This window comes from Parasteatoda tepidariorum, chromosome 5, assembly GCF_982258835.1.
Source record: "Parasteatoda tepidariorum strain Cologne lab strain chromosome 5, Ptep-v5.0, whole genome shotgun sequence".
NCBI classification, from domain to species: domain Eukaryota; kingdom Metazoa; phylum Arthropoda; class Arachnida; order Araneae; family Theridiidae; genus Parasteatoda; species Parasteatoda tepidariorum.
This window is the reverse complement of record NC_141759.1, coordinates 72,873,509-72,901,242: the sequence shown is the minus strand read 5'-3', so window position 1 is coordinate 72,901,242 and position 27,734 is coordinate 72,873,509. Positions and strand designations below refer to the sequence as shown.

Here is a 27,734-nt window from a genome sequence, read left to right as displayed (position 1 = left end):
GGGTTTATTCGATTAACAAAACAATACTGAAGATAAACAAATTTGTGAAGGGTCCAACTAAAAGAAAAATAATTTTGTGAAGGGTCCGTTTTTAAGTTAAAATATTTTGTGAAGGGTCCGTTTTTACGAAAAGATATTTTGTGAAGGGTCCGTCTTTACGAAAAGATATTTTGTGAAGGGTCCGTTAACGGACCCAAATTTCTTCTAAACAGACCCCTGATTACATTTTTTATAATTATAACAATGACCAAATCATAAAAAATATAACAAGTTAACAATGACCAAATCATGTAAAATATAAAGATTATTAGAAAGTTACTGTAATTTTAAATTGCATGAATTACAATAAAAAAATTAAGAAAACTTACTGAAAATTTTATTGATAATAATGAGTAGAGCTATGATGTTGATTGATGATCAATACCTTTCTTTTTATATCTGTTTGTTTTTTTATTAATAGGGCCTTATTCACCTTTTTGAAATAATTTTTTCCTTTCATAATAATTATTTCATCAGAAGTTATTATGGAGAAATCTTCAGAGGAACGCATTGATCCACATTGGGCTGCCTGGCCAACTATGATGATGAATTATTTATGAATTTCGGATATTTTTCATTTCAAGAGCAATTTTCTAGTGAATTAAGTTCTTTCTTTATGAATGAGTGTATGTTTTTTTATTATTTAATCTGGTTATTTTAAAGATCTCCCAATAACAAAATTGAATATTAAACACAAGATGTTAAACAAGTTTTGATGTTCAAGATGTAAGAAGTTGCTTTTGAACAAAAGTCATTCTTTTAATTTTAAGAATATGAAAAAAAGTGAATAATGAAACGCGATTTTGTTGTTCCCGAAGATTGTTAACTAAAAATTAATAAATTAGTATTAATTTTTATCAGGTATTTATTTACATTTTGAGAGATCTCACGTCATAAATTACACATTTATATTTAATATAACCTTGTTTTTTTTATCAAATTTATAAATAGATGTTGCATTTAATACAGATTTTAAAATAAAAAAAAAACAATTTTTTTTTTAAATATATTTAAAAAAAATTTTTACATTTCAAAGGGCATAATTTTATACTTTTAGGTTAATCTTGATGGTTTTTACTTTTTAAAGGGCAATTTTTTCATGAATTTCTAACAAGTTCTACAACTTGGCATAGTAAAAAAAATATAGCTAATATATTTCCTTAATATGCTATATCACACAGACCAAGAGTTTTCATTGTGACTAATGCAACACACTAAGTTGTCATGATGTGAGATTTAGAATCGCTGTGAGGGGCTCAAAACTTTAATTTTAACATTCAAACTTTTATTGCAATCTGCCACAATTAAAAAAAGTTTCTGAGTAGGTTCAAGTAGGTTTCATAATTATACAGGCAAAATGTAAGTAAAAAATTTAATCCAGTCCAGTGATTGATTCAAAAAAGGTGTTCCACGGAGGGATCTGTGGAAGGGTCACAAGGGTTCCAAAAGTTAAGATTTTTTTTTAACCATTTAAGATTTCTGAAAATGGCGCTTATATTTAGAAATAATCAATAATTCATTACTATTTATTTAATATTAGTTTGATTATTTTCAAGAAAATATTTAAGTAAAATACCTGTAGAAAAGAATTTCAAAAATAAGGAAAATATATGTTTATTCTTGAAGCATTGAATAAATTATGAAAAGGAAATGCATTTATAAAAAAAATTACATCAAATTAAAACGTACAATCATTACATAAGTTTAAAAATTACAATTTTCTTTTCATCGAACTTTTCAATTCAAACTTGCTTCCCATTTTTTTTAATACTTTTTTTATTATTAGCAAACAAATTAATTATTAATTGTTACAAATTGTTCAGTAGAGAGTGCTCTAAACAAAGCTAAACTTATAATAAAACTCATAAAATCCGTCAGGTTTGAAAATTGGTACTCTCATAGATAAATAGAAAAAAAAAACAGGAAAAAATGCCCCCCAAAAAAGAACTATAAAAAAAATAGAGCATTAGGAAAAACTATATAAAATGAACATCACAACACAAAATTTAGCTTGAAAAATTCAATATTATGAATTAAGTAAATATTATGCATTAATTAAATACTACTAATTAATTAAATTTAGTAAAAAGTGTACTAAACTCATAAGCTCACTCATATAGCTTTAGTAGTGATTTTATCTTTTACATGTTTGCACCTTCAGATCTTAGCCTTTTTGAGAATTTTCGATGAAAATAGATATTGTGGTAAATTTGCTTTTAAAATGTTCAGTACAACAAATGCTAACACTTCAAACAAAGCAAATATGCTTAATTAGTCCAATGACGTTTTTAATGGATACATTTTTGATGTGTTTGTTATAATTAAAACGTTCTATTGCAAGCCAATGAACTCAATTTGTAAGAATTTTTTTCACCGAAATGAAACAAACTTCAACTGTTATAAATTTGTTTAAGTTAAAAGAATACATAGACATGCATAAGTAAAACATTCTAAGGCAAAAAGTTAACTAATTTATCTTAACGACACTGTAGAAGAACTAAAAGATAGCATAACCAAGTAATATCAATATTTTACCTTGAGGAGTTAAAATCAGTCTTTACATCCATATGACACGTTTAATTGGTTTTTTATATAAATATAATGGACTTTTGATAGGCATTCAGTTTTATTTAACCTTTTTAAGCCTAGACGAAATATTTGTTACTGTTAAAAAAAATTTCTTTTATAATATTTAGACACAGTATTTGAGACTACTTTTTTAGCCCTTTAATGAGAGTAAACAAACATACACCAAGCAGCCATTACATTATGACCACCCTCCATCTCTAACAATGGGCTCGCCCAGGTTTTCATGGTTTCTCGCCCAAGAACAATGTTTTCATGGAGCACATTAAGACCCATAATCCTCATAGAACAATCCCTGACGTCTGTAAGCTACTTGAACATAGTTGCAGACCAGGCTCACCCATTCATGGCAACAGTTTTTCCTGCAGGGGATGGTGTTTACCAACAGGACAATGCACCATGTCATAAGGGTCGAATCTTCATGGATTGGTTCGAGGAACGTCCCAGTGACTTTCAAGTCATGTCTTGGCCCCCAAATTCACCTGACCTTAATCCAACAGAGCATTTGTGGTCCTACTTGGAAAACCAAATTCGGGAAATTCGAATTCTTGGAAATATTTAATGCATTGAACCACTGTTGGTGCCTAACCTCTTACCATTAAAAAATTCGAATTATTCTTATAAATTTATGATATTTTAATTTGAAATTTTTTAAATTCTGACAAGTGCATACTAGTAAACATTCAACACAACAAATTTCACATATCTCTTTGTGGGCTTCAGGTGCTTGCTTGCCTTTATGAAAATCAAAAAGTAAAATTAGTCAAAAACGCTTATTTTTGTCCTGTATATTAAAACTGACAGACTGACTGACTTACAGAAATTTGTTTCTATAACAACCTAATGGTATCAACCACAAGCTTTTTTAATTCAATCTAAAAACTAAAATACATCAGGATTATTCTCGTTACATTTGGTGATTATTTTTCAAAAGATTTGTACGAATCATATTCGAAAAATTAGTTATGCTGAATCTTGTTTCTTTAAAAAACCTTAGTTAAAAATAATAGCCAATGATTGCTACAAGATGATGATATTTTGATTGCTACTTACTACACTACATTGAAAAGAACAGCATTGAGCTACTAACTAAAAGAAAAAAGTTGCATCTACAATAGTTTCATTACTTGTAGTGTGTTAGTTCGAACCAAATACCTGAATTAAAGGAACCTACAACTGTCTCATGTATGCTACTTTATCAAAATTTTTCTTAAAATAATAATTTTCAATATGAATGCATTGAACAACATTAAATGACTTATTAGTACAAAGTATATTAAACAACTTAAAAGAGAGAGTTTATATTTTTGAAGGGCTATTAAGATGATATTTTGATTTTGATTGCTACTTACTACACTACATTGAAAAGAAGAAGAGCATTGAGCAACAAACTAAAAGAAAAAAGTTGCATCTACAATAGTTTCATTACTTGTAGAGTGTTAGCTCGAATCAAATATCTGAATTAAAGGAACCTACAACTGTCTCATGCATGCTACTTTATCAAAATTTGTCTTAAAATAATAATTTTCAATATGAATGCATTGGACAACATTAAATGACTTATTAGTACAAAGTATATTAAACAACTTAAAAGAGAGAGTTTATATTTTCAGAGGGCTATTAAAAATTTTTTATCTTACACAGTAGGCAGCATTTAAAAAAAAAGTTTGAGAAAATATAGATTAAATGCTGTGAATCGACTGTCTGAATTTGACGTTCAGAAATGATAAATTAAAATAATAATGCTTTCGGACAATCGCAATTTTTCAATTATTAAATAACAAATGATTTATTTTTTAAAATAATAATCTTATTAAGGATTTATTGCAAAAGAAAAGATTCTGTTAGCTGTATACTGTATCAATGCAATTTTATTTTATGTAAAAGAAATTTTACTTTGTATTAGAAGTCTCGTCTTTTATCTCCATATCCATGAAGTATTTATCATAGTCATACAAGGAACCTTTTTCCTCTGTATGTAAGGCATCTTCAAATGAATAGATGGAAGGTATTTCAGGCTGTAAAAAGTGACAAAAATCTTTAAGTGGTAAGTTACATATTAAATTTATATTGATAAATCTAAAAAGCATATTTTTCAAATGTATTGCTTATAATTAAAGTCAAAGGCACCCAGAAAAATTTTTTCAACAGGAAATGCTCAATGCGATATATCAAATATCTTGAATATGCTTTTATATTTTTACTTTTTCTTGAGAAATAATTTTAGATGAAGGCATCATATATTTTCGCAAAAAATTTCAATAATTTAATTAAAACCTACTAAAAAAGTTTGGTAATAAACTACACTTTTAACAGCATTTAAATTTTTAACAAAAAAGTTATGCTCGATTTAAATATGTTGCTATGTTGATTAAATATGTAATAAGAGCAGAAAAAAACCAGGGAGTATTAGCGTCTAAATGTCCTATAATTTAAAGTTCCAGTACTAAGTTTTTTTTTTTTGTACCTTCTAATAAACAAAGAAATATTAGTAAATTATAGAATTAAATAGAAAAATTAACTTTTGTGCCCATTTTATGAATCAGGTGGATTCTATATAACATACAAATAAGCATTATTTCTAATTTTTTAAGAATAAGATAAAAATAATTATAATTACAGCAACAAAAATTGCTTATTTATTAGATTTCCAGGGGTTCAAATATACCCTCTTCTCTTCAAAAAAAGATCACTTAACAAATCTTTTTATTTTCACTAATATAATATACTTTCTTTTGATAAAGGCTATTATTTTATCTAATTTGGCAACTCTATAATATGAGAGGAGGAAGTAATTCATCATCCATTAATGTTAAAATTTTATTTAATTTTATAAAATTTGTTTAAAAAATTATTAAATATAATATTTAAATTGGAAATAGAAATTTATACTAAGTTGCAATTTTTATTTAATGCTGACCACATAGCCACAATTATGCCATATGGTGGATTCTTAAGCTCCATGACCACCCTGCTTACAATGGGCTGTTGTGGGAACACTTTACTTTTTTTTTAAATGAAATTTGAATGATTCTCATTTCACACACATTTTTATTCCTTTACACTCTAAAACATTTAACACCGTAAAAATTTACTTATCTTAGAATAAAAATAATATATTAATATACATTAGATAAGTTAACATATATACTCCCAACTAATTGAGAAGTGTTAAATAAAAAGCATAAAAGTGCTTTACCAAAGGGTAAAATGTCGAACCCTTTATCACTTTGAACAAAATTTAAAATCTTGAAAAAGTTGAAAAAACCCATGTTTTATTCCATCTTTACAAGGCTTAAAAATAGTTTAATACAAGCAATAAAAAAATAATAATAACAAAAATTTTCACCCTTTCCCCCGGAAAATGCTTGCATACAATGGGAGGTACAGCTCATAGCCTGTGTGCCATCATATTGAACTTGAGGTTGATCTATGCTTACAGCATACCCTCCAACTGCTACGGAATTTCCGTAGTTTCAGAAATCTTCTTTTCTGACGGTAGCAAAATTAATGTCTTAATATTTAAAAAAAATTAATTTTAGCGTAACTTGTCCACTATTACTTATAAAAGTGCAGGCCATATGGCTAGATTCTTAAGTTCTGATAAAAGTTTTATGAGAGATCCATTTGCTTTAAAAATTTCTACTTTGGTTCGCTACCACTAGAAAGAATTATTTTCAAAATCCTCATAAGTTGGAGGGTATGTTACAGTAAATAATAGTTAATTCTAAAAATTAGAGGTATACTTCGTGTCATATAATTGCCCCTAACATCTAGTTCATGTCATAACAACTGGAATCTAATGAGTATTCAACAAAATTTACTTAGCATAAAAAAAATTTTAATGTTAGAATTAAGAACAAAATATTAAATCTAAAAACATATTACTCTTTGAAGTAAAACAGTTTTACTAAATAATTCAATTAACAAGGACCAAAAAGATAAGCATATTATAAGCAATAGTTAAGATAAGCATTTTATGAGAAAATGTAAAATTATGCTGAATTAATAAAAAACAAATTTACAGTTGAAATAATAAATATATATATCATAATCACTTGAATGAAAATATGTATTTTAAAAACATATTTTAGATACGGGAGATTATAAAATTGTTACGACAAAGTAAAAAACATTTTTTAAATAACTAAAATGAAAAGTTACTTTTTCATTAGAGGTAGTAGCATTATCATAAACTTTGGCTTCAAGAGCTTTCTCTGACAAATTTATCTTCACGTTTTCCATTCTCTTGCTTTTCCTTGAAACTTCAAGAATTTCTTTGGGCCTTTTTAAAAATAAATTGGACATAACTAAGTTAAACATTTTATTTATTAATATAACTCTAATAAGAAACTAGTACAATTTAAACTAAAAGTTAATTTTATTTTATTTTACTAATAAAAACATTTTAATTGCTGCAGATCTGAATAGATGACATTAAATATAATGTTTATTCTCAAAACAACACAACAGCAATACATTTGTTGGAACTCTTAAAGTAGGAGCGCACAACCTGTGGCCTGCAGAAGCATTTGAGCACAAAGGAAAATTTTTTTAAAAAATAATATGCATCGTGTGTAGCCAAATCTATCGGCAAAAAATAAGCACTTTATAACTCTCGCAAAGAACTCCTTTCTTGATTATATTAGCCATTATAAAATGATCAAGAGATTTTTCAGTTTGATATCAGAGGGTGGAAAATGAAGCCTGAAATTGAAAATATCTTGTAAAATCTAACAAAGTTGCACATGAGAAAGCAATTATCTTCCCAAACCCAGCTCGGTAGGCACGCATGCAGACTCACAAGTTTTCGCCAAACATGTAAAATGAGTGGCGGTTTTAAACACTGTGGACCGACAGTACGCTGAAATAGATTGCGGTTAAATGAATTGTGAAAACGTTCAGTAGAACAATGTAAAAAGCACACTTTTGCATAATGCGTGGCAAAAATCAACATGGTAAAGAAGAAAAAAATTTATGTGTAAAGAAAGAATTTTCACTTTTAAAAAACTTCACTTTTTAAAAACACAAAATTAAAAAAGCACCTTTAAGGGCTTTTAAAAAGAGAAAATCAAAAATAAGCAACTTTAAGCACTTTTTAAAAATTCTACGCACCATGATACGTGGGAAATTTTGAATCGCACATATGAGTCATCACTTTTTGATGCGGACTATTTGTAAATACTAATATAAATTTATGTAGCTTCTCAATAGCTTTCTTAATGGTTGTTGCAATGGAATTCTACAGAACCCTAATATTTTTAAAACTATATTATGTTTTAATGTTATGCTTATTATTATGTTTTAATGTAATGTTTATTATTAATTTAAAATAAAACTGAGATAAATAAATCTAAAATCTCTATATCTAGTTTATCTATATCTAGTCTATCTATGTAAACAACGCCCCTCCTCACTTGTCTCGAAAAGTGGCAGTGACTATGGTTACGAGGTTTAACTATTTCAAGTAAGACGAGGTTTAACTATTTCAAGTATTTAGAACAAGTTTTGGCTTGGACCAGTAAAAGGAAATGAATAATTTTTCTTTTGTCTATTGCAAAGCTCCCCTCTTTGAAATGAGTCATTTCTTATTTCCATAGCAGCAGACAGCCATAGACTTTGTGGAAAGAGTAGTTTTTAATATAGACAAACAATAATAATCACTTCTAGTTTTGTTACTTTTGTTTGTTTTTTAATTACTTTTTATCCCTCATTACTAATGTCTTTATAAGTAACCTTTTCTTTGACATATATTCAAAAACAAAATATCTTTTAAATAGGAAATTAGCATTATTTTTCAATATATTGCCAAAATGCTAAAAACAAAACACTTAAATAAAATAATCATTTAACTACTCAAATGCTTGAATAAATTTGATTAACAAAAATTTCCAATTAAACTGTTGACAGATTGAATAACAAGGAAATAATTTGTTTTCAGTGCAGGTTATATCAGTGAACAGAGTTCTGGCTCAACAGTTAAAGAGTTAATTACTCATTTATTATATAGAAAGTCTATTTGAAGCTTAATAGCTGCACCAAATTCTTATAAAACTTTTTAAATATACAAGAAATTGGGTAATGTGTCATCTTTTGAGAACTTTGTTATTTTTTAAAAAATCTTGCTTTATAAAACATGTTTATTTAAAACATAACAGAATTTTTAAAATTTTTTCTAGACATTTTCAGATGACATAAGAAATTGAGACACTGAGAAAATTATGATTTGTTTTTATCAATCACATAATTTTTTATCCAGAGCATCAACAACTGATGAGTAAAATAAAATCAAACTACAAAATAACTAAATTTACAGTTAATTTAACTTTAGTTTTTAAGGTTTCACAAATATAAAGAATTTAAATAAAATTATTTCAAAAATTTCATATTTTGCACTTTATAAAGACAAGTAGAACTGAGCATTGAGAGATCCTGAAAATTGTTTTCTTGACTAATAGTAACTGACATAGGTTTTAACTGATTAAGAAGGCCAATAATAAGAAAAATATTTCCTTTTAGTTTCCTTAATTAATGTTCCATTATGAAAATTAAAAACTTACTTTGTTACTCTAGGTTTCCTTTGAGTTTGAGATTTGGCAGTTTCTTCAAGCTCATCCACAATCTAAGATAAATTATTAATTATACTTTTTAAAAAAATGCACAACGAGTTAATTGTTACAGATAGTGGAATATAATACATACTTCGTCAATCATTAGGGATTTCAAAAAGGCCATTTTATCATCAAGATGCTTTTGTCTTTCTAGCTCATAACTACTTAGATTTTCCGTCTAAAAAAATCAATGATCTTCATAAAAGGAATGAAACATTTCTTTTCGGCAAATGATAACACAAGGGAAATAAAATATTGGATTAAAAAAATCATAAAAATAAACAAATATCTCAATCATCAGAGTTAAAAGAATTTTTAAAAAAGCCATTTCATCATGATGCTTTTGTCTTACAAAGTCAGAACTATTCAAATTTTTAGTTAAAAAAAATCAATGACATTCACAAAATGAGTAAAACAATTCAATTGATAATTATTTTGAGCAAATGTTAAAAAAACTGGAATAAAGGATTAGATTAAGAGAATAAACATCCATAATAAAATATTACAGTAATCAAATTTAAAGAATTTCAAAAAAGCCATTTTATCATCAAAATGATTTTGTCTTATAAGCTCAAAACTACTAAGATTTTCCATAAAAAAAATCAATAATATTCACAAAATGAATAAAATGTCAGCAGTATGATGTAGGCCTTTGAGCAAATGTTATAACCAGTGGAATAAAAGATTGAATTAAGAGAATTAAACTAAACTCAGTGGCGCAACAGCCCATAGAGAGCCAAGACCTACTCTGTGCCCTTCTCAGTTTTTTTTTACCTTGGCTACTGGGGAGCAGAAGCAGAGTACCCAAGGTCAATCACCAGTACCAAGGTCAAGGTACATTGATGGTCAATCGAATCAAGGAATCCCTAGAGTTTAGTCCCCAAGAATACTTGGTGATCAGTTTATCGACCCACCAAAGGGATGAAAGGCAGAGTCAACCTTGCCCAGGATGGAAACATGTCAATGTGACTAAAATGTGAAATTTTTATAACAAATGATTGCAATAGATGTTAGAATTATTTAACTCAAATCTCAATAACCGATTACTGCCTTATACTGCTGAAATTCTAAGACTGGTTATTTTTAAAGGTTTTTGAAAAAAATTGATGAGAAAATTACCTAACTTTTGGAGTTAAAATAAAATTCCCTGACAATTCTAGTTTTTCTCTGTTCTCCCTGACCCTATGGAACCCTGTTACCTTATGTCTTATTATTCATAAATTATTAACATAGATTAAAAAGTACAGAAAACAAAAAGAACAAAAATAAAAATTACTGCTATGTATACTCAGAAACCAATTGTGTTTCTTTAGAGATCTAATAAAAGTCAGAAAACTTTTATAAAGTTTCGAACTCAACCATATATCATTAATCAACTTAATCATCATTTACTAGTTATTTAATTCTATTTATAAATTAAATAAATTTTATACAGCAACAACTTTTTCCCTTTCCAATTTTCCCTCTTTATAGCTCCTTTCATTTTAACTGGTAAAAAGTTTAAACAGTAACAACATTACAATTCAAAAAATCAACAGGAAGAAAAATATATTTATAAACAAAAATAACATACCTGCTTTTCTTTTTCTTTCTTTCTCTACAATAAAACGCAATTGTTAAAATTAATATTAGTCATAAACAATCCAAATTTAAATTTTTAAACAACAATTAAAACTAGCACTAACAATTGTAAAATTACTAGTGACTGTTTCTTAATGTGAAACTGGCTAGCTAAAAGGTTAAACAGAATTGAATCTTAAAAAGTTTAAAAATCTTATAAAAGGACAGTATTTTACGGTCAGATGACAAATATTACTTAATTTACTACTGTCCATAAAAATTTATACAGAAAATAATCTAGATCAAAATTATTTAATAACATCCTTGCCCTTTCCCTTAATTAATCAGTAAATATTAAATTAACAAAAAGTTAACATTTATGAGAAAAAAATAAAGATTAAAAAAATAAGATATTTTCCTTTCAAAAGCAGGAAATCAAAAAGCCATTGCCACCGTCTTGTCAATTAAGTAAGAGATTGACTAAGATTTCTTAATTTTTTTTTTTTTTCATTTGTACATATCAACTGTACATGCCTTCATTTAATTTATCTTTTATTATTGCTATTTTTTATAAGATATTCAAGAAAACAATTAATTTCTTGAATATCTAAATTAAAATGAAGCAAATTTAGTTTTATCAGTTTTAGTTCCATTTTGAGTTAATGTTTTAATTGTTAATTTACCTCTTTGTCTTTTTCTGTACTGGTAAATTAGATTCATTTTCTGATTATAATTTTTATAAGAGGTATAGTATTCATTTGGATAAAAACTGCTGTTCAAATATATTAATTAATTCTACACTGTGCTTGTTATTGTTGTGTGCATAATAACAGACAGGAGAATTTTATTTTTGTAGGAATCAAAAGATATACTAAACCTGCTTTTCTTCTTTCAGTTTTTTCTAGAAAAAAACAATATTAAATTAAGAATAAAATATATTTATAAAAACAAAAAATAAAAAATTTCTAAGAAAATTGCATTAAAAGAAATTTAAAACTACATTACTAGAAATTTAAACTAGATCACAAAAAATTTAAAATTACATTTAAAATGTAATATGGGGAAAAAAATTTATAAAAGAAAATCAAAAGGTATATTATACCTGCTTCTCTTTTTCTTCAAGTTTTTCCTGAAACAAAAGGCAATTTTTAAATTGAAATTCAGTTTAAAGAAAATTTATGAAATTTAAAAATACGAAGAAAAAAAACTAAAATAAAAAATTATAAATTATTAATGATGGAAATGAAGTTATAATGGTTGGAAACACAGTGATTTGTAAATTAGATTCATTTTCTGATCATATTTTTCATAAGAGGTATAGTATTCATTTGGATAAAAACTGCTGTTCAAATATATTAACTAATTTTACACTGTGCTTGTTATTCTATTTTTGCACTTGCTGTTAAATGTGTTTGCATGCTCATTACTAATTTTTATCTCATTATGGAAAAACAAATCATTTCAAAATTAACTACAATCAAAAACAAAGATAATGGCAGAATAGAATGAATACAATAACTTGGTAGAAATGTTACCAATTTATACTGTCATCATGAGACAACAATACTCTCTGCTGTAGAAAATAACAAATTACATTACATAATAACAGAGAAGAGAATTTTATTTTTGTAGGAATCAAAAGATATATTAAACCTGCTTTTCTTCTTCTTTCAGTTTTTTCTAGAAAAAACAAATTTTAAATTAAGAATAAAATATATTTATAAAAACAAAAAATAAAAAATTTCTAAGAAAATTGCACTAAAAGAAATTTAAAACTACATTACTAGAAATTTAAGCTAGATCACAAAAAATTTAAAATTACATTTAAAATGTAATATGGGAAAAAAAAATATAAAAGAAAATCAAAAGGTATATTATACCTGCTTTTCTTTTTCTTCAAGTTTTACCTGAAACAAAAAGCAATTTTTATATTGAAATTCAGTTTAAAGAAAATTTATGAAATTCAAAAAAAAAACTAAAATAAAAAAATGATAAATTATTAATGATGGAAATTAAGTCGTAATGGTTAGAAACACAGTGAAGTATAAAACTGATTAGATTAATAGTAACCAAGAGCTAAATTTAACTAAAGGATAAAAAAATATTATAATTCATAAAACATGCAAATAGACAATATTTGCAGATAGCAAAAAATTTCTAATTTACTAGTCTTTACTAAAATTTATTTAGAAGTGAAATTATTATGATGTTCGCCCTTATTTTTATAATTTGTTCCATTGCACTAAAAAAATAATATAAAAATTCTGAAGAAAAAAATACATAAATTAACAAAAATTATTAGAGTACATTAATAACAAAAAAGAGATAATTATTCCCAAAAAAATTTTTTCACAAGATATATTTTACCTTTTTCATTCTCTCTCTTCTTTTTCCCTACAACAAAAAACATATATTAATATAATAATACTTAATATTAGCTTTTAATGATATTTGTTTTCACAATTTTGGTTACAAATTGTTTTGCATTTCAAGTATTGAATGTGAACTTCTATTTTTATTTATTTCCCAAACAGAGCTTTAGAGCACAAATTACACTTTTGTTTTGTTAAACAGTAATTCACAGAAAAGCAGAGTCTTGGAAAGGAAAAAATAAGAACAAAGAGAGAGGGAAATTAAAGAAAGAAAAGAAACAATTCGAAAATATAGTAATTTTCAGAAAATTCTAAAGAATTAAAATAAAATTTCACATAGAAATAGCAAGGTTTTAAAATCTAAAATAAAAACAATTACTTACTGGAATATTCTTTTCTTCCCAATCAGAGTCATCAGACTCCTTAAAATATACAAAATAAATTTTAAAAATTAGTTGTGGTTCATAAAAAAAATTAAGTGGATAATAAAAGCAAATTAAATATGAAAAGCACATAAAAATACAACTATATTAATAACTTTAACTCTTTTGTTTCTTTTTATACATAGTTTACTTTTATAAAATACTTTCTTTTTACCATTTAGAACAAGAATAATGTTACTCCAAATCAAATTGGCGTTTCACATTTTTAGGATGTAACAAGAAAAATTATACTTATAGTTTGCATATTTGTAAACATTTTTGGGTCTTTATCAATCTGGCAATGAAAATAAATTTCCCATTCAGACATTTGTTAGATCTATTACTAAAATTTAGGAAGTACCATAGGACCTAAATTAGTTGAAGTAATTTGGACAAAACCAATTTTGGTTCACATTACTTCAAGATAGGAGGGTTATAAAGATTATCAAGATAGTGGAGTTATAAGGCTAACTTCATTTTCAAGCTATTTTTATCAATCAACTCTGAAAAATCGAGATTTTTTTTATCACAGTGCTACACAGTTTTTAAACTGACTTTAAATATGACCACTACAAAATGCCTCTTGTATAAAATGTATAAAGATATTTATTACATTATGATGTTTATTACTTAAGATGCATAAAGATATTTATTACATTATGATGTTTATTACTTAAGATGTATAAAGATATTTATTACATTATGATGTTTATTACTTAAGATGTATAAAGATATTTATTACATTATAATGCTTATTACTTAAGATGTATAAAGATATTTATTACATTATAATGTTTATTACTTAAGATGCATAAAGATATTTATTACAAAATTTACTTGCACTATTACCCCAGTTAGTGGTAGTAATTTGGTTGTGTTTTGAATTCACAATTTATGCTAAGCAGCATCTAATTTTGAATTAATCTAATTCTGTTAGTTGATTTCATTGATTTTAAAAGTTGATTTCATTTATTCATATTCAGGGGTGATTGTGAGTCCAAGTCAAAATTCCAGAAAATTTCGTAAGTGAAAAAAAAAAAAGTTTAAATCAAAAAATTAGAAAAAAAATTTAAACAAGGTTTTTTCCTTTTTCTCAATATTTCTTATTTTACTTAAAATATATTTAAAATTTTACACATACCTATACCATTTACATATACCTATGATGACCTGGAGAAGTAATTGAAATTTACAAATATGTCTTTCTTTCTTGAGTTTATGATTATAATAACTATTTACTGATAAAAAATTAATATTAATCTTGAATATAAGCTTATCTGGGTATGATTTTACCAACTAGCAAAACATTCATTTGTTACGCACGTAAAATGGCATTGAAAATGAGGGGGGGGGAGGAAACAAAATGCAAGCATTAAAAAAAAAAAAAAATTTGGAAACAATTTAAGTTAACATAAACAAGATTGGGAGATAAGGTTTGACTAATTTTACTGAATAAAACCTCACAAACCTTAGAAACATGTCTGTTAGAGTATTAAAAAAATAATAATGCATACCTCATAGGAGAATTCTTCTTCACTTGTTTCTTCCTATAAAGAAAAATTCATTCTTTTAATCATTTAATATTTAATAGTTCTTTCCACTTTGCTAGTAACTATTTAGTTTAGTTTAGTTACTATTTAGTTTGCTATTTACCAAAAGTGAATTGCATACTAGTATAATTATTCTTATACTATTTTTACCTGAATTTTATTAACAATCAATTCTTGGATTTACGTCATTGCGAGTAAACTGATGAATAATAACAGAGTGACAGAACCCTAGTATGTTTCTATTGCATTTTCGTTGTCTTAATATTTATTCAGAACCCATTTTTATCCATTTATCTGATTAAACCATTCATATCTAATATTCCCTGCTCCAACGCAAAAAAAAAAAAATTAAAGAAATGACCACAAAAATAAGTTATTGTTAGAAGAGGTAGGTAGAACAAGATTCACAAATTATTGTCTAACAGGGATGATTGTGAGCCTAACTCAAAAATCCTGAAAATTTCTTGAATAAAATCATTAATGACCCATTTTCGTTGTTTTAATATTTATTCAGAACCCATTTTTATCCATTTATCTGATTAAACCATTTATATCTAATATTCCCTTCTCCAACGCAAAAAAAAATTAAAGAAATGACCACAAAAATAAGTTATTGTTAGAAGAGGTAGGTAGAACAAGATTCACAAATTATTGTCTAACAGGGATGATTGTGAGCCTAACTCAAAAATCCTGAAAATTTCTTGAATAAAATCATTAATGACCCATTTTCGTTGTTTTAATATTTACTCAGAACCCATTTTTATCCATTTATCTGATTAAACCATTCATATCTAATATTCCCTTCTCCAACGCAAAAAAAAAAAATTAAAGAAATGACCACAAAAATAAGTTATTGTTAGAAGAGGTAGGTAGAACAAGATTCACAAATTATTGTCTAACAGGGATGATTGTGAGCCTAACTCAAAAATCCTGAAAATTACTTGAATAAAATCATTAATGACCCATTTTCGTTGTTTTAATATTTATTCAGAACCCATTTTTATCCATTTATCTGATTAAACCATTCATATCTAATATTCCCTTCTCCAACGCAAAAAAAAAATTAAAGAAATGACCACAAAAATAAGTTATTGTTAGAAGAGGTAGGTAGAACAAGATTCACAAATTATTGTCTAACAGGGATGATTGTGAGCCTAACTCAAAAATCCTGAAAATTTCTTGAATAAAATCCTTAATGACCCATTTTAAAAGATTAATATCTTTATAAATTTAAATTATTGATATTTTCAAAACATGAAATTCTAAATAAATTATATGCAGCATAGTTTAAATGAATAATTATGTATAAGTTTACTTTTATCTCTAATCACATATATTTTTCTACCAAATAAATATTTACAAATGAAAGAGATACTGAGTGTAAATTCTAGTTCTAATATTTTTTTTTAAAAATATGCAAAAATTTTTATACATAAATGTGATTGATGATTTCTTGAAACTTCCGGATCAAAAATTGCAAAAAATCTGGAAATCCAGAATTTTTCCGGAGCACAATCATCTCTGGTCTAAAGCAAAATGGAATTTTAAAAAATCATTAAGTTTAAGTAGATTTCCCTTTCAGAAAAGGACTGATTTTACATTTGTGCCCTTTTCTCTCATTAACTTCTATAAAACGAAAACAAAATTTCAAACATTCGTTTTGACATAACTTGTTCTTGCAACTAACTTCTAGATTACCTGAGATTAAATTTAAAAAAAGTTATTAAATAAATTTTTTTTAAAAAAATTTTTTTTACGGAGTTTATGCTTTTAAAAAATGTTGAACGAAATGGTATTTGCTTTACAACTTAAAAACAATAGAGCAAAAAAATGCATGTTCAGATTCTATAAATGTTCATAAATTGCCACTTCTATGCGTTAATATGAAATAATAAATCTCAAGTGAAAAAGAACATTGCCATGATAATTATTTTATGTATAATTTAAGTGAGCTGACACATATAAAAAAAATAAGCAGTTTCATAGAAATTGCATACATAAGAGCTTGAATGAGACAAAGAGACACAGTATTCAATAGAAATAATAACATTTAAATACTTTAAAGTTTGGATCACTTTCATCATTCGAAACTTCTACAATGTCAGAGTCATGATCATCGGAACTCTCGTCAACTTTTTTACCATTGGTAATTTCCTTAATATCAGAAGCGTCATCATCATTCTTTTCCTAGAAATGTGTATCAATAGTCGATTATGAAATAAAACTCATAAAAACAGGTTAGGCATAAATTATAATTTTTCTCAAAAAAATGGAGAAAAAAATGTTTTTTTTTTATTTAAATCGAATTGTTTATTATTTAAATCAGATTGCCTTACACTTACCAATTAAAACTCTGAAAAAGTACATTAAAAATGCCTAATTCTATTTGAAAATTACACTTCAATTTAAGCTGCATAATATTTCCAACTGGTGGAAATTATTAAACAATTACGAAAAACTAGTCAATGAATCAATATAATTATTTGTTTTTATTAAAGCTCAACACCGTTATGAATAAGTAAAGACAGACATAATTTATCAATTAAATATCAATTGATGAATGATTTAGATAAGGAAAAAAACAACTATTTATAAGTGTTACAGAATAAGCTTGACAGAACTTGACTTTTATTATTTGGGTATGCAAACTAGTATTGAACAAGGTTCTAATCATAAAACTAAATGGATATAACTGAAATAGGTATAATTGAAATTGGTTTATTAAACAGAAAATTATCTATTATACAGCTAATAAAAATTTAAAAGTTTATCTCACTTTTATCAACATTTAGTCACTTTCTGTTATTTATTTATCTTTTTTTACCATTAAATAAACAGTTACAAATGCAACCCATTCTCAATATTTATCAATAAAAGTTTTTTTAAAAAAAACTAAATATTAATTAAACTAAGCTCAATGATATGCAAGCCCAAAGAGGGCCAAGGCCTACTGTGCTCATCTCAGTGCTTTTGACCTTGGGCTCCCGGGTGCAGGAGCAGATGTCAGCCGAACGCAGATCCCCCAACATTAATCAAATAAAACTTTTAATAAACCACAACTACAGAAATATATTTATTAAATATTATTATATTGTATAAAAATAGCTTTGATACAAACAATGACTTATTTTGAAAGGGAAAAAATCAGGTTATTTAAATCAATGATTCTTTTTAAAAAAAATCCAATTATTTAAATTATATCAACCTTCTACAACAGCAAAAATTACACTAAATTAAAAATTTCCACAAACTGTAAGAAGTGCGTGTCTGATTGTCATTAAATGGTGCTGACATTGCATGCCTATACTGATAAACTGGTAATTTTCAGTTCATTAATGGTGCCTGATGTTTTATTGTGTCATCCTAATAAATACATCTCAACAAATGAATTTTTGTAAATGTATTTTGACAATTAAACTTAGTGAATTACAAAATTAAATTTTAAAAGATAAACAGCAAATGCAGCTACTAAATTAGCGAAGCAACATACAAACATTTGGATTTTAGCCTATACTGCTGAGCGCAGACTGTTCATTTCGGACGAATAAAGGAAGAAGCGCCTGACGAAGGCAAAATTTAGTTCATTTACATCCGTCTTTCTCCCCCCCCCCTTCCAAGGAAGGGTTTATTCGATTAACAAAACAATAATGAAGATAAACAAATTTGTTAAGGGTCCGATTAAAAGATAAATTATTTTGTGAAGGGTCCGTTTTTAAGTTAAAATATTTTGCGAAGGGTCCGTTTTCATGAAAAGATATTTTGTGAAGGGTTCGTTAATGGACCCAAATTTCTTCTAAACAGACCCCTGAAAACTGTAACCAGTTTTTATCAAAGCTGCATCTTTGTGGGTTTGATCAGTTAACTTATAAAGCAAATAAAATAGGTTGTTTCTCTATAGAGATAATTAAAATTTAAATTAACTTAATAGCAAATACAAATTTTCAATATAACAAAAAGATAACTTGTAAGGTTGATATAAACATATTGATATTGTTTTATTTTTAACCTAAATATTTAAAAACAATTTGTTGCATAAAAAATTTATTTTTCATAAGTAAAAAATCCTAATAAAAAATTTTTATCTCAAGAAATAATCAACTTTGAAATGGAAAAGCAAAATTAAAATAATAAAAAATAACTTAATACATACTTTATATCTTTGCTTCTTTTTAGAACGAAAGTATTGCTGATCTACTTTCCTCTTTTTTAGTTCATGTATTTGTTCTCTAATTTTGTCTTTTTCACAGTCAGGTATGTCACAATTTTTTCTTGAACATACCATTAAATCACAAACTTCAACGACTAAGCTAAAAGAACAATAAAAGAGATAAACAAATGATACAACAAATAGATAGAAACACCAAAACAAAATAACTAACAAGTATAAAATTAATTTAAATACTTTTTCTCCCAAGATAAATTTCTTTCGTCTCCATTAACACTTTTGGAGTTCATAGTTGGTAAATTGCATTCAGATTCATGATCAGACTGTTCAATAATCTGGAAAAAAAATCTTACAACATGTCAAATGTTCATTGTTACAATCAACAGCAAACAAGATCACTTACCACATTTACGAAAATAAAATATTCATATGGTTTTTACATAATCCAAAGAGAAAAATCTGTTATTGCATGTTACCTTAAAAATTTCAAAATTGAGCCTTTTAAAAAATATGATCGATTTCACAATGCATTTTAATATAGTCCTAGGGAAAGACTAAAAAAAAAAAAAAAAAAAAAAAGAAGGAGATAAGACCCGAATAAAATATTGTTATCAATACATTAAGCTAGCATAGATATATCAAACAGAAGCAGGACATAAATAACAACTTGAATACTTCAGAGGTTAACATGTCAATATAGTAAATAAGTAACTCAAAGAAACCTTCAGTTTCTTTGAGTTACTTATTTACTATAATTGGTAAAATATTACTTGAATAAAATAGTTCATTCCTTTAAAAATATACAGATTTTAAATAAAAGTCGACATATCAAGCACTCAAAAATTGACACCCATTTTTAAGCTCTTGAAGCATGTTGACTGCTATTTTTTATAGATTATATTTTGATATCATTTATCTATATATTTTTTGAAGAGAATGAAATATTTTATTTAAGTAATGTTAATATACTGTATAAATTAAATAATATAATAGCATGCAAATGGGTGAAAAGCAGTATTTGTATAAAATTTTTTCAGCTGCTTATTATTCTAAATTTTAATCTAAAAACATTGCCTAAATTCACGGATGAATATAATAAAATTCAGACACTAATGTAATAGCCATACTTGCTTAGAATAGGACTCTCCCAATTAAAGCCAAAGCTTTGTCAACAACAGTTTGAAAGACTTCTTATAATGCCTTCAAACTTTTGGAAATTTTTTAAAGTTTTTCAGTATTAGTTTATGTGTGGTGGAAAAGTTTCAAACATCAATTACATGAGTGTAGATATAAAAAGAATTTTCTCTAAATAGACTTGAAAACTAGAGGGTCTAAACTCATGACCAAAGATTAATTAGACATACACAAAACTAAAATGAAACACGTGAATATACAACTTTTCAAAACTTCGATTTCTCAAGAACATTCAACCAATTTTGTTTAAATTCTATATTTCAACTTATAACACGCCTTTCTTTAAATTGGTGGGGAAAAAATTGTATGCCATACAATTCCAAATTTTTTCTACTGCTATTAAATAAAATAATTATAAATAAATATTAAAAATTATTTTTTGCATGGAATTATCTTCAGATAATTAAATGTTATAATTGTGTACAAAACTTTTTTAATTCCCTTAAAAAGTTTGTGAGATATGGCGAAATACGCAAAGAGTAAAATTAATATTAAAGATTTTAGGCTTTGAGCTGCTGTCTTGACTAAACTATTATGACCCCATTTTCTGGATTCTCTTATATTTTGAGGTTTAGGAATCCCAAACCATAAAAAAAGGTAGGTTTATTCAGAGAAAAATTTTTTTTAACTGATTAAGTAACTTAAAACATCACCTTCACAAATTAATTAGAATATTTGACAGCATATTTGATATACATTGAAATCAGACACAAAGATGTCTTTTTTTAATGGATTTGGATGCTTGACCCTTAAAATATAAAGGGTAGCTACAATATGACAAATATTGTCCCCACAGTTTATTTGGACACCTTAACGTTAATTTTGCTTTCTGTATATTTTGCCATATTTCGAGAATTTTTATGGCAAATGAAAAAAAATTTGCACACAATTATAAAATTTGTTTATTCGAAAATAATTTCTTGCAAAAATTACTTTTTAATAATCACTTATTATTTTAATTAATAATGGTTGAAAAGTACTGTATTGTTATATATACACATTTATACATAATTTTATAAAATTTAATTTTATGTTGCAAAATACAAAATGTAAAAGAAAAATTTTTTATGTATTTTTTGAGTTGTCAAATTATTTAAAAAAATTCGGTTTAAAATTTAATTTTTCAGAACTGTTAGAACGATTTCGCCCAAACTTTGTATTTTGCTATGTAAAATTTCATACATTCAATTCAAATTCCATTTAAAATTGCATATCTTACATTATTAAATAAAATAATAAGTGATTGCTAAAAATTAGTTTTTGCATATTAATTGTGTACTAAATTTTTTTGACTAACTTATACAGTTTTTGAGATATGGCAAAATATGCAAAAGGTAAAGTTAGCATTAAGGGGTCCAAACTTTTAACCACTTTCCTGGCTTAACTATAGACACCATATTTCCCAGATTGCAGCTACCATCCATATTTTGAGGGTGAGGAATCCAAATCCATAGAAAAAAAAGGGTATTTATTCAGAGAAAGCACTTTTTTGTGTTCAATTTCATAACTTAGAATATTCACTGAGACACACCCTCTGCCTTAAATTCGCTTGGTTTCACCAAGCAGGCCCAGTAGTTGGCAAGCAGCATTAGAAACACCAACAAAAAACAAACTTTTAGAAATTTCTCTTATTGTTTGCTGAAATTTCAGCTATACAAGTGCTTTTATAACTGAAATTTAATACCTTGCATTAAGGTATATTCAACAAAAGTAAATTACAAATAACGATAAATTATTAAAACTCTAAACAACCAAACCTTATTTGAGTCACTTTAATATATTTTACTCATACATATTCTGCTTATGGATTTTGCAAAAACATAAATAAAAAAAAAACAATGAAGGAAAAATTCAACATACTGCAATATCATTATTTACATCAGATTGAAAATTTTCTTGTGGTTGGTCATCATGAGAATTTAACTTATGTGCAGTAAAACAAGTTTCTAAATCACACAACACTACACCTAATCTAAAAAATAATAATAAATTATTACATATATAAAATTGGATGCAGAAAAGCAAAAGTTCAATAAAATAATAGGATAGGTGTCATTATCAATAACCCCCTTTTAACTCAGTTATACCACTAGACTAGATTTCGGAAAATACGAGTCTCGAGAATTTCAAAGTTCTAGGTCATTTATAACCAAAAGCGTGCCCCTAATAAAAATAATATGAATCTCTATTTTGTTTTCTAATTCTTCTTTTCTCACCAATTCTCCTCAATTATTATTTTCTTTTTTCACATTGGAAAATTTCGAGTTTTAAGGGACATGTTATAACTTTTTTATGCACCTCATCTATGATTTTGGCACATTTGGCATGTAGCGCACAAGTGGAATCACTGTTTCTTATTATTATTATACAAACTTAATAGGATGACTATATTCGCAACAGACTGTATTTTCCTTACAGATGCAAACAAAGAACAAAAAGTTGTCAATAGTAGCAAAAATATCACAGAAAACCACAGTTAATAACCATAAACAATCTAATTCATTTGCCACCAAAAATTTCTCATAATGGGACATTACTATACAATATTGATAAATTATTTAGTGGGTACAAGGCGATTACCACGTAATAAGTCTTTTTATCTATCAAACAAACACGCTAAATAATAATTATAAACATTTAGTACTAATTCACATTTTATAGGTACTAAGAGATTATAAACTATTAGTCTTAGTGAGAGAGTAACTATTAATTTATCATGTAAGCATCACAGCCTCAAGTAAGCTTTTTGTGTATTTAATGCACAAATCAGAAATTGGATAACTCTAATTTTATTTGAGATTAATAGAATGAGGAAGCACTTTGCACGCCAAGCATACTTGGTTCTCATTAAGATATAAATTTAGTTAAATTTTTATACTTAACAAACTATAAAAAAAATAAATTGGTGAACTTTTTATTTTATGATAGAGATTATTCAGTTTAATAGAAACTTCATTTAGTATTTCTGAATGCATCTATTTCTAATTTTGTCTTTTTCATTTCGTTTTTTAATTTTCAGTAAAAGTTCAACCATCTTGAATTACAAAAACTAATAAGCTCAAGAAAATAGAAGTTTCAGAAACTTATAAAAAACATTTTTTTTAAATTTTCCTTTTACAAAAGATTGATTAGAAGTTCCAGAAGAGCCCTTTAATTCCACTCAAAAACATCCCCACCACATTTGAACAACCTAAAATAGATACTGTAGTTCAAACGAACAACAGTATCTATTTCAGGTTTCAAAAAAGATTATACAGTAGACCGCCAATTATCTGAGCCAGTTGGGTGCAAACCCGATTCAGAAAACAAAAAATATAGATAGCTAGGCAATTTCAAAAATGGCTATCAGAATGCTTCTAAGTAACTTTCCTTCAGGGCATTGGATTAGCAAGTATAATAAGGTCTATTAGAGCATATTACAAATAGCATATTTAAAAATTTTAATTTTTTAAAATTTAATTGCAAACTTTTTCCCTTATTAGAAATTTTTCGCAGAATTAGCAGAATTTTTCGGGCTTGCTGCGATATACCTCTTTAATGCTAATATCTTTCTGCAAGATATTTAACAATAACAAATATACAAACTTCAAAAAAAATTATAACTGCAACTTCAAAAAAATTAAATTGATTAATAAATAAAAATTGGATCAAATAAAATAATTTTTTTTAATTAAATATGTGATTTTTTTATTCTAATATTGTGGGCGATATTCTTCATTTTGTAGCAAGATAAAACACTAATTATTTCTGTGTTTGAATTTTATAATTCATCATAACATTAAAAAAATACAATTGTAAAGTCTACAGCAGTAACTGCCGATAAAAAAGAAAAACGACGAAATCACGCAAATCAGATTCTTCAAAAAGGGGTTACTAAATGTGTGTTTTCATTTTGAGATTTTAGTTGTTGTGATAAATAATATCGGATTTTAAAAGCTATGTGGAAATCAGTAGTAATAATAGCATGAAAAATTGGAACAAAAATTTCCACAGTAAAGAAAACCAAATTTTTTACTTCATTATTCTTTATTTTTCATTATTCTACAATGGAAAGGTCACAAGCATTTTTTTTCACTACTCTAAAGTGTGAAAAAGGAATCTTTTGAATATAATTCTGAAGAAAAGATAAAATCTTTCGAAAATTTCTGCAGAAAAGAAAAGCAAAACTTTTTATTTCCTAAAGGAAAAATCCTTCTGCAAGAACTCAGTAGCATTCTGCAACAATGTCGTCTGCCACGGGGTTAAAAACTACTAGACATCCACCTAGAAACTTAGTAAAAAGAATGTGAGGTTTTTTTCAAGGTCACCAAGGAACAAAAGAAGCCATTTTTTGAATACTTTTGAAAATAAACTATTACTATTACTTTATTTATTTTGAAGAAGGTGGGAAAAATACATGGTCCTTGAATGATCCGGATTATAAGACAATCTGGTAAATCGGTGTTCAGATAATTGGCACTCTACTATTGTCTACAAAATTTTGTTGTTTATAAAATTAATTGAAAGAGAAAGTACTATATAACAAAAGTATCTTACTCTAATAATACACTAGGTTTTACAAAGCAAATTTCAGTAAAATTCAACTTTCAAAGATTAGTCTGAAATTTTTTTATAATTGGCAATTAAATATATTGTAAAGCTTTAAAAATGTATAAAACTAATAATATTTAAAAGATTTATTCATTCAAAGGCTTTGTTGCTGATTTCAAACTATGTTAAAACTATTTAGTTTTCCATTATCAGAAATTGTACTACATTGCTTTTATTTTATTGTTGAAATAAATTTGATTATAAAACATAACTTTTTGTTACATTGGAATTTCCTCAAAATGAATTTTTCTTAGAATAAGATTTGATTAAATATGTCTAATTTAAACAAGCCTTTCATATTTGAATACCCAGAATCTCACTGAATACCCAAAGGAAAAACAGATATTTTGCAGAATAAAAAGTGAAATAATATCTTTAAGTATTACTATCTCTTAGTTAATTAAGACTAAGATGGATGTTAAAACTATTTAGTTTTCCATTATCAGAATTTGTACTACATTGCTTTTATTTTATTGTTGAAATAAATTTGATTATAAAACATAACTTTTTGTTACATTGGAATTTCCTCAAAATGAATTTTTCTTAGAATAAGATTTGATTAAATATGTCTAATTTAAACAAGCCTTTCATATTTGAATACCCAGAATCTCACTGAATACCCAAAGGAAAAACAGATATTTTGCAGAATAAAAAGTGAAATAATATCTTTAAGTATTACTATCTCTTAGTTAATTAAGACTAAGATGGATGTTAAAACTATTTAGTTTTCCATTATCAGAATTTGTACTACATTGCTTTTATTTTATTGTTGAAATAAATTTGATTATAAAACATAACTTTTTGTTACATTGGAATTTCCTCAAAATGAATTTTTCTTAGAATAAGATTTGATTAAATATGTCTAATTTAAACAAGCTTTTCATATTTGAATACCCAGAATCTCACTGAATACCCAAAGGAAAAACAGATATTTTGCAGAATAAAAAGTGAAATAATATCTTTAAGTATTACTATCTCTTAGTTAATTAAGACTAAGATGGATGTTAAAACTATTTAGTTTTCCATTATCAGAATTTGTACTACATTGCTTTTATTTTATTGTTGAAATAAATTTGATTATAAAACATAACTTTTTGTTACATTGGAATTTCCTCAAAATGAATTTTTCTTAGAATAAGATTTGATTAAATATGTCTAATTTAAACAAGCCTTTCATATTTGAATACCCAGAATCTCACTGAATACCCAAAGGAAAAACAGATATTTTGCAGAATAAAAAGTGAAATAATATCTTTAAGTATTACTATCTCTAAGTTAATTAAGACTAAGATGGACATTAATAGATAAAATCAAGACAGAACGAAAAATAAATGATAAGATACTTATGTTTAAATATTGATGTTTTAACTAAGTAACCATTAAAAAAATTGTAAATTAGTAAGTTCTTGACATTTAGTAGTATTGACAAAGTTCAATTACTGTCCTAATTGTTCTTTTTAACAATACAAATATTGTTTTCGTTTCATTGTTAAAATCAAATTATCTAATACACTGCATGTTTATCAACAACTGACTTTAAAAAATAAAAACATTTTCCACTTTTTATCATTCTAAAAAAATTCTGTTTAGATTGAGTAGTCCAATAGTTTCCCTTTCCCCAATAATCACCAAAGAAATTCTACGTATTGCCATAAATTTATCATAAGAAATCGGAATCATTTGATACACTTACAACAATTTTACAAAATTTCATTGTAAAATTCAAATTAGGCTAAAAAACTAGAAGAAACTTATTTAACTGTTTATTTTATTTTTGAAAGACAGTGCTAATATGCTGATAAAGAAAATCTTCATTCAATATCAAATAAATTTTGTTTTAAATTTTAATTTGTTATTAAGTATTGTATTTTGCTAATGACTGTTTACAACTTGTCGACGCGATTGTTATCTTGATCTAGGAGCCTAAACCAAGAGGATAAGCAACAACACAACAGATTAAAACCCATTCTATGTAAAGAAATTTGATAGAAATAAAGTTAGGAGCTATAATAAATGAGTAGCCAGACATATCTTCCAAATAATATTAGAAAAAAAAAATTAACGCAGTTTTATTAATCAGCTTGTATGTCCATAAAAACTCAGTCTAGCTTTGCAATTCATAAAAACCCTGAAATAAACTTAAATATGAAGCCTACACCAAAATTTCTGTCTTATGTCAATCAGATTATGCGTAGGGAAGCAAATGATATGAAATATTAGAGCTAGACCAAGCGATATAAGATTAAATTAAAACAAAAAAGAATTATTCTGCCGTTTCCATTTTATTAAATTTACAATATGTCAAGAACGAAGTAACCCATAAAATACAATAAAAATGCGTCAGTCAAATGAAAAAGTTGTGAAAAGGTTAGCAACTCAAAAATATCCAGCTTATTAACAGTTTAGAAGAAATGTTTACTAAAATTTGCTGCAGCTTTTAAAGTTAGAAAAAATTTATATAATTAAAAAAATAATATTAAAAGGTTTTACTTATTAGACAATTCTATTTCCATTTTAGTTTAAAATAAGTTTTGTTTGTCACCGAGTTGTTGATGTGTAAATATTGAGTACTGCTTGTAATATATACTTATTAGCTTATAGCTTTTTGCTAATGAAATGGTTTCAGATCAGACTACAGTTCTCAC

General features: G+C 26.0%; 1 protein-coding gene across 3 annotated transcripts in view; it reads right to left on the bottom strand.

The window, feature by feature from the left end:
* The window catches only part of LOC110282549 (WD repeat-containing protein 76), a 58,126-nt gene extending 30,396 nt beyond the window's left edge, over positions 1 to 27,730 (bottom strand). The window contains exons 1-17 of one of the 3 annotated variants that reach the window (XM_087164202.1): positions 27,580 to 27,730; positions 22,360 to 22,471; positions 19,543 to 19,640; positions 19,291 to 19,447; positions 17,199 to 17,327; positions 15,105 to 15,137; positions 13,552 to 13,590; positions 13,164 to 13,190; positions 12,677 to 12,703; positions 12,450 to 12,476; positions 11,899 to 11,925; positions 11,674 to 11,697; positions 10,810 to 10,833; positions 9,328 to 9,414; positions 9,186 to 9,247; positions 6,790 to 6,910; positions 4,522 to 4,643 (exon numbers count right to left, since the gene is read on the bottom strand). In XM_087164202.1, the coding sequence (XP_087020328.1) occupies positions 4,522 to 4,643; positions 6,790 to 6,910; positions 9,186 to 9,247; positions 9,328 to 9,414; positions 10,810 to 10,833; positions 11,674 to 11,697; positions 11,899 to 11,925; positions 12,450 to 12,476; positions 12,677 to 12,703; positions 13,164 to 13,190; positions 13,552 to 13,590; positions 15,105 to 15,137; positions 17,199 to 17,327; positions 19,291 to 19,447; positions 19,543 to 19,640; positions 22,360 to 22,471; positions 27,580 to 27,602 (1,139 nt within the window). In that variant the 5' untranslated portion in view covers positions 27,603 to 27,730. The remainder of the gene's footprint in view (positions 1 to 4,521; positions 4,644 to 6,789; positions 6,911 to 9,185; positions 9,248 to 9,327; positions 9,415 to 10,809; positions 10,834 to 11,673; positions 11,698 to 11,898; positions 11,926 to 12,449; positions 12,477 to 12,676; positions 12,704 to 13,163; positions 13,191 to 13,551; positions 13,591 to 15,104; positions 15,138 to 17,198; positions 17,328 to 19,290; positions 19,448 to 19,542; positions 19,641 to 22,359; positions 22,472 to 27,579) is intronic. The other 2 variants (XM_087164205.1, XM_087164203.1) reach the window with 2 other exon arrangements.
* Positions 27,731 to 27,734: the final 4 nt, after the last annotated feature.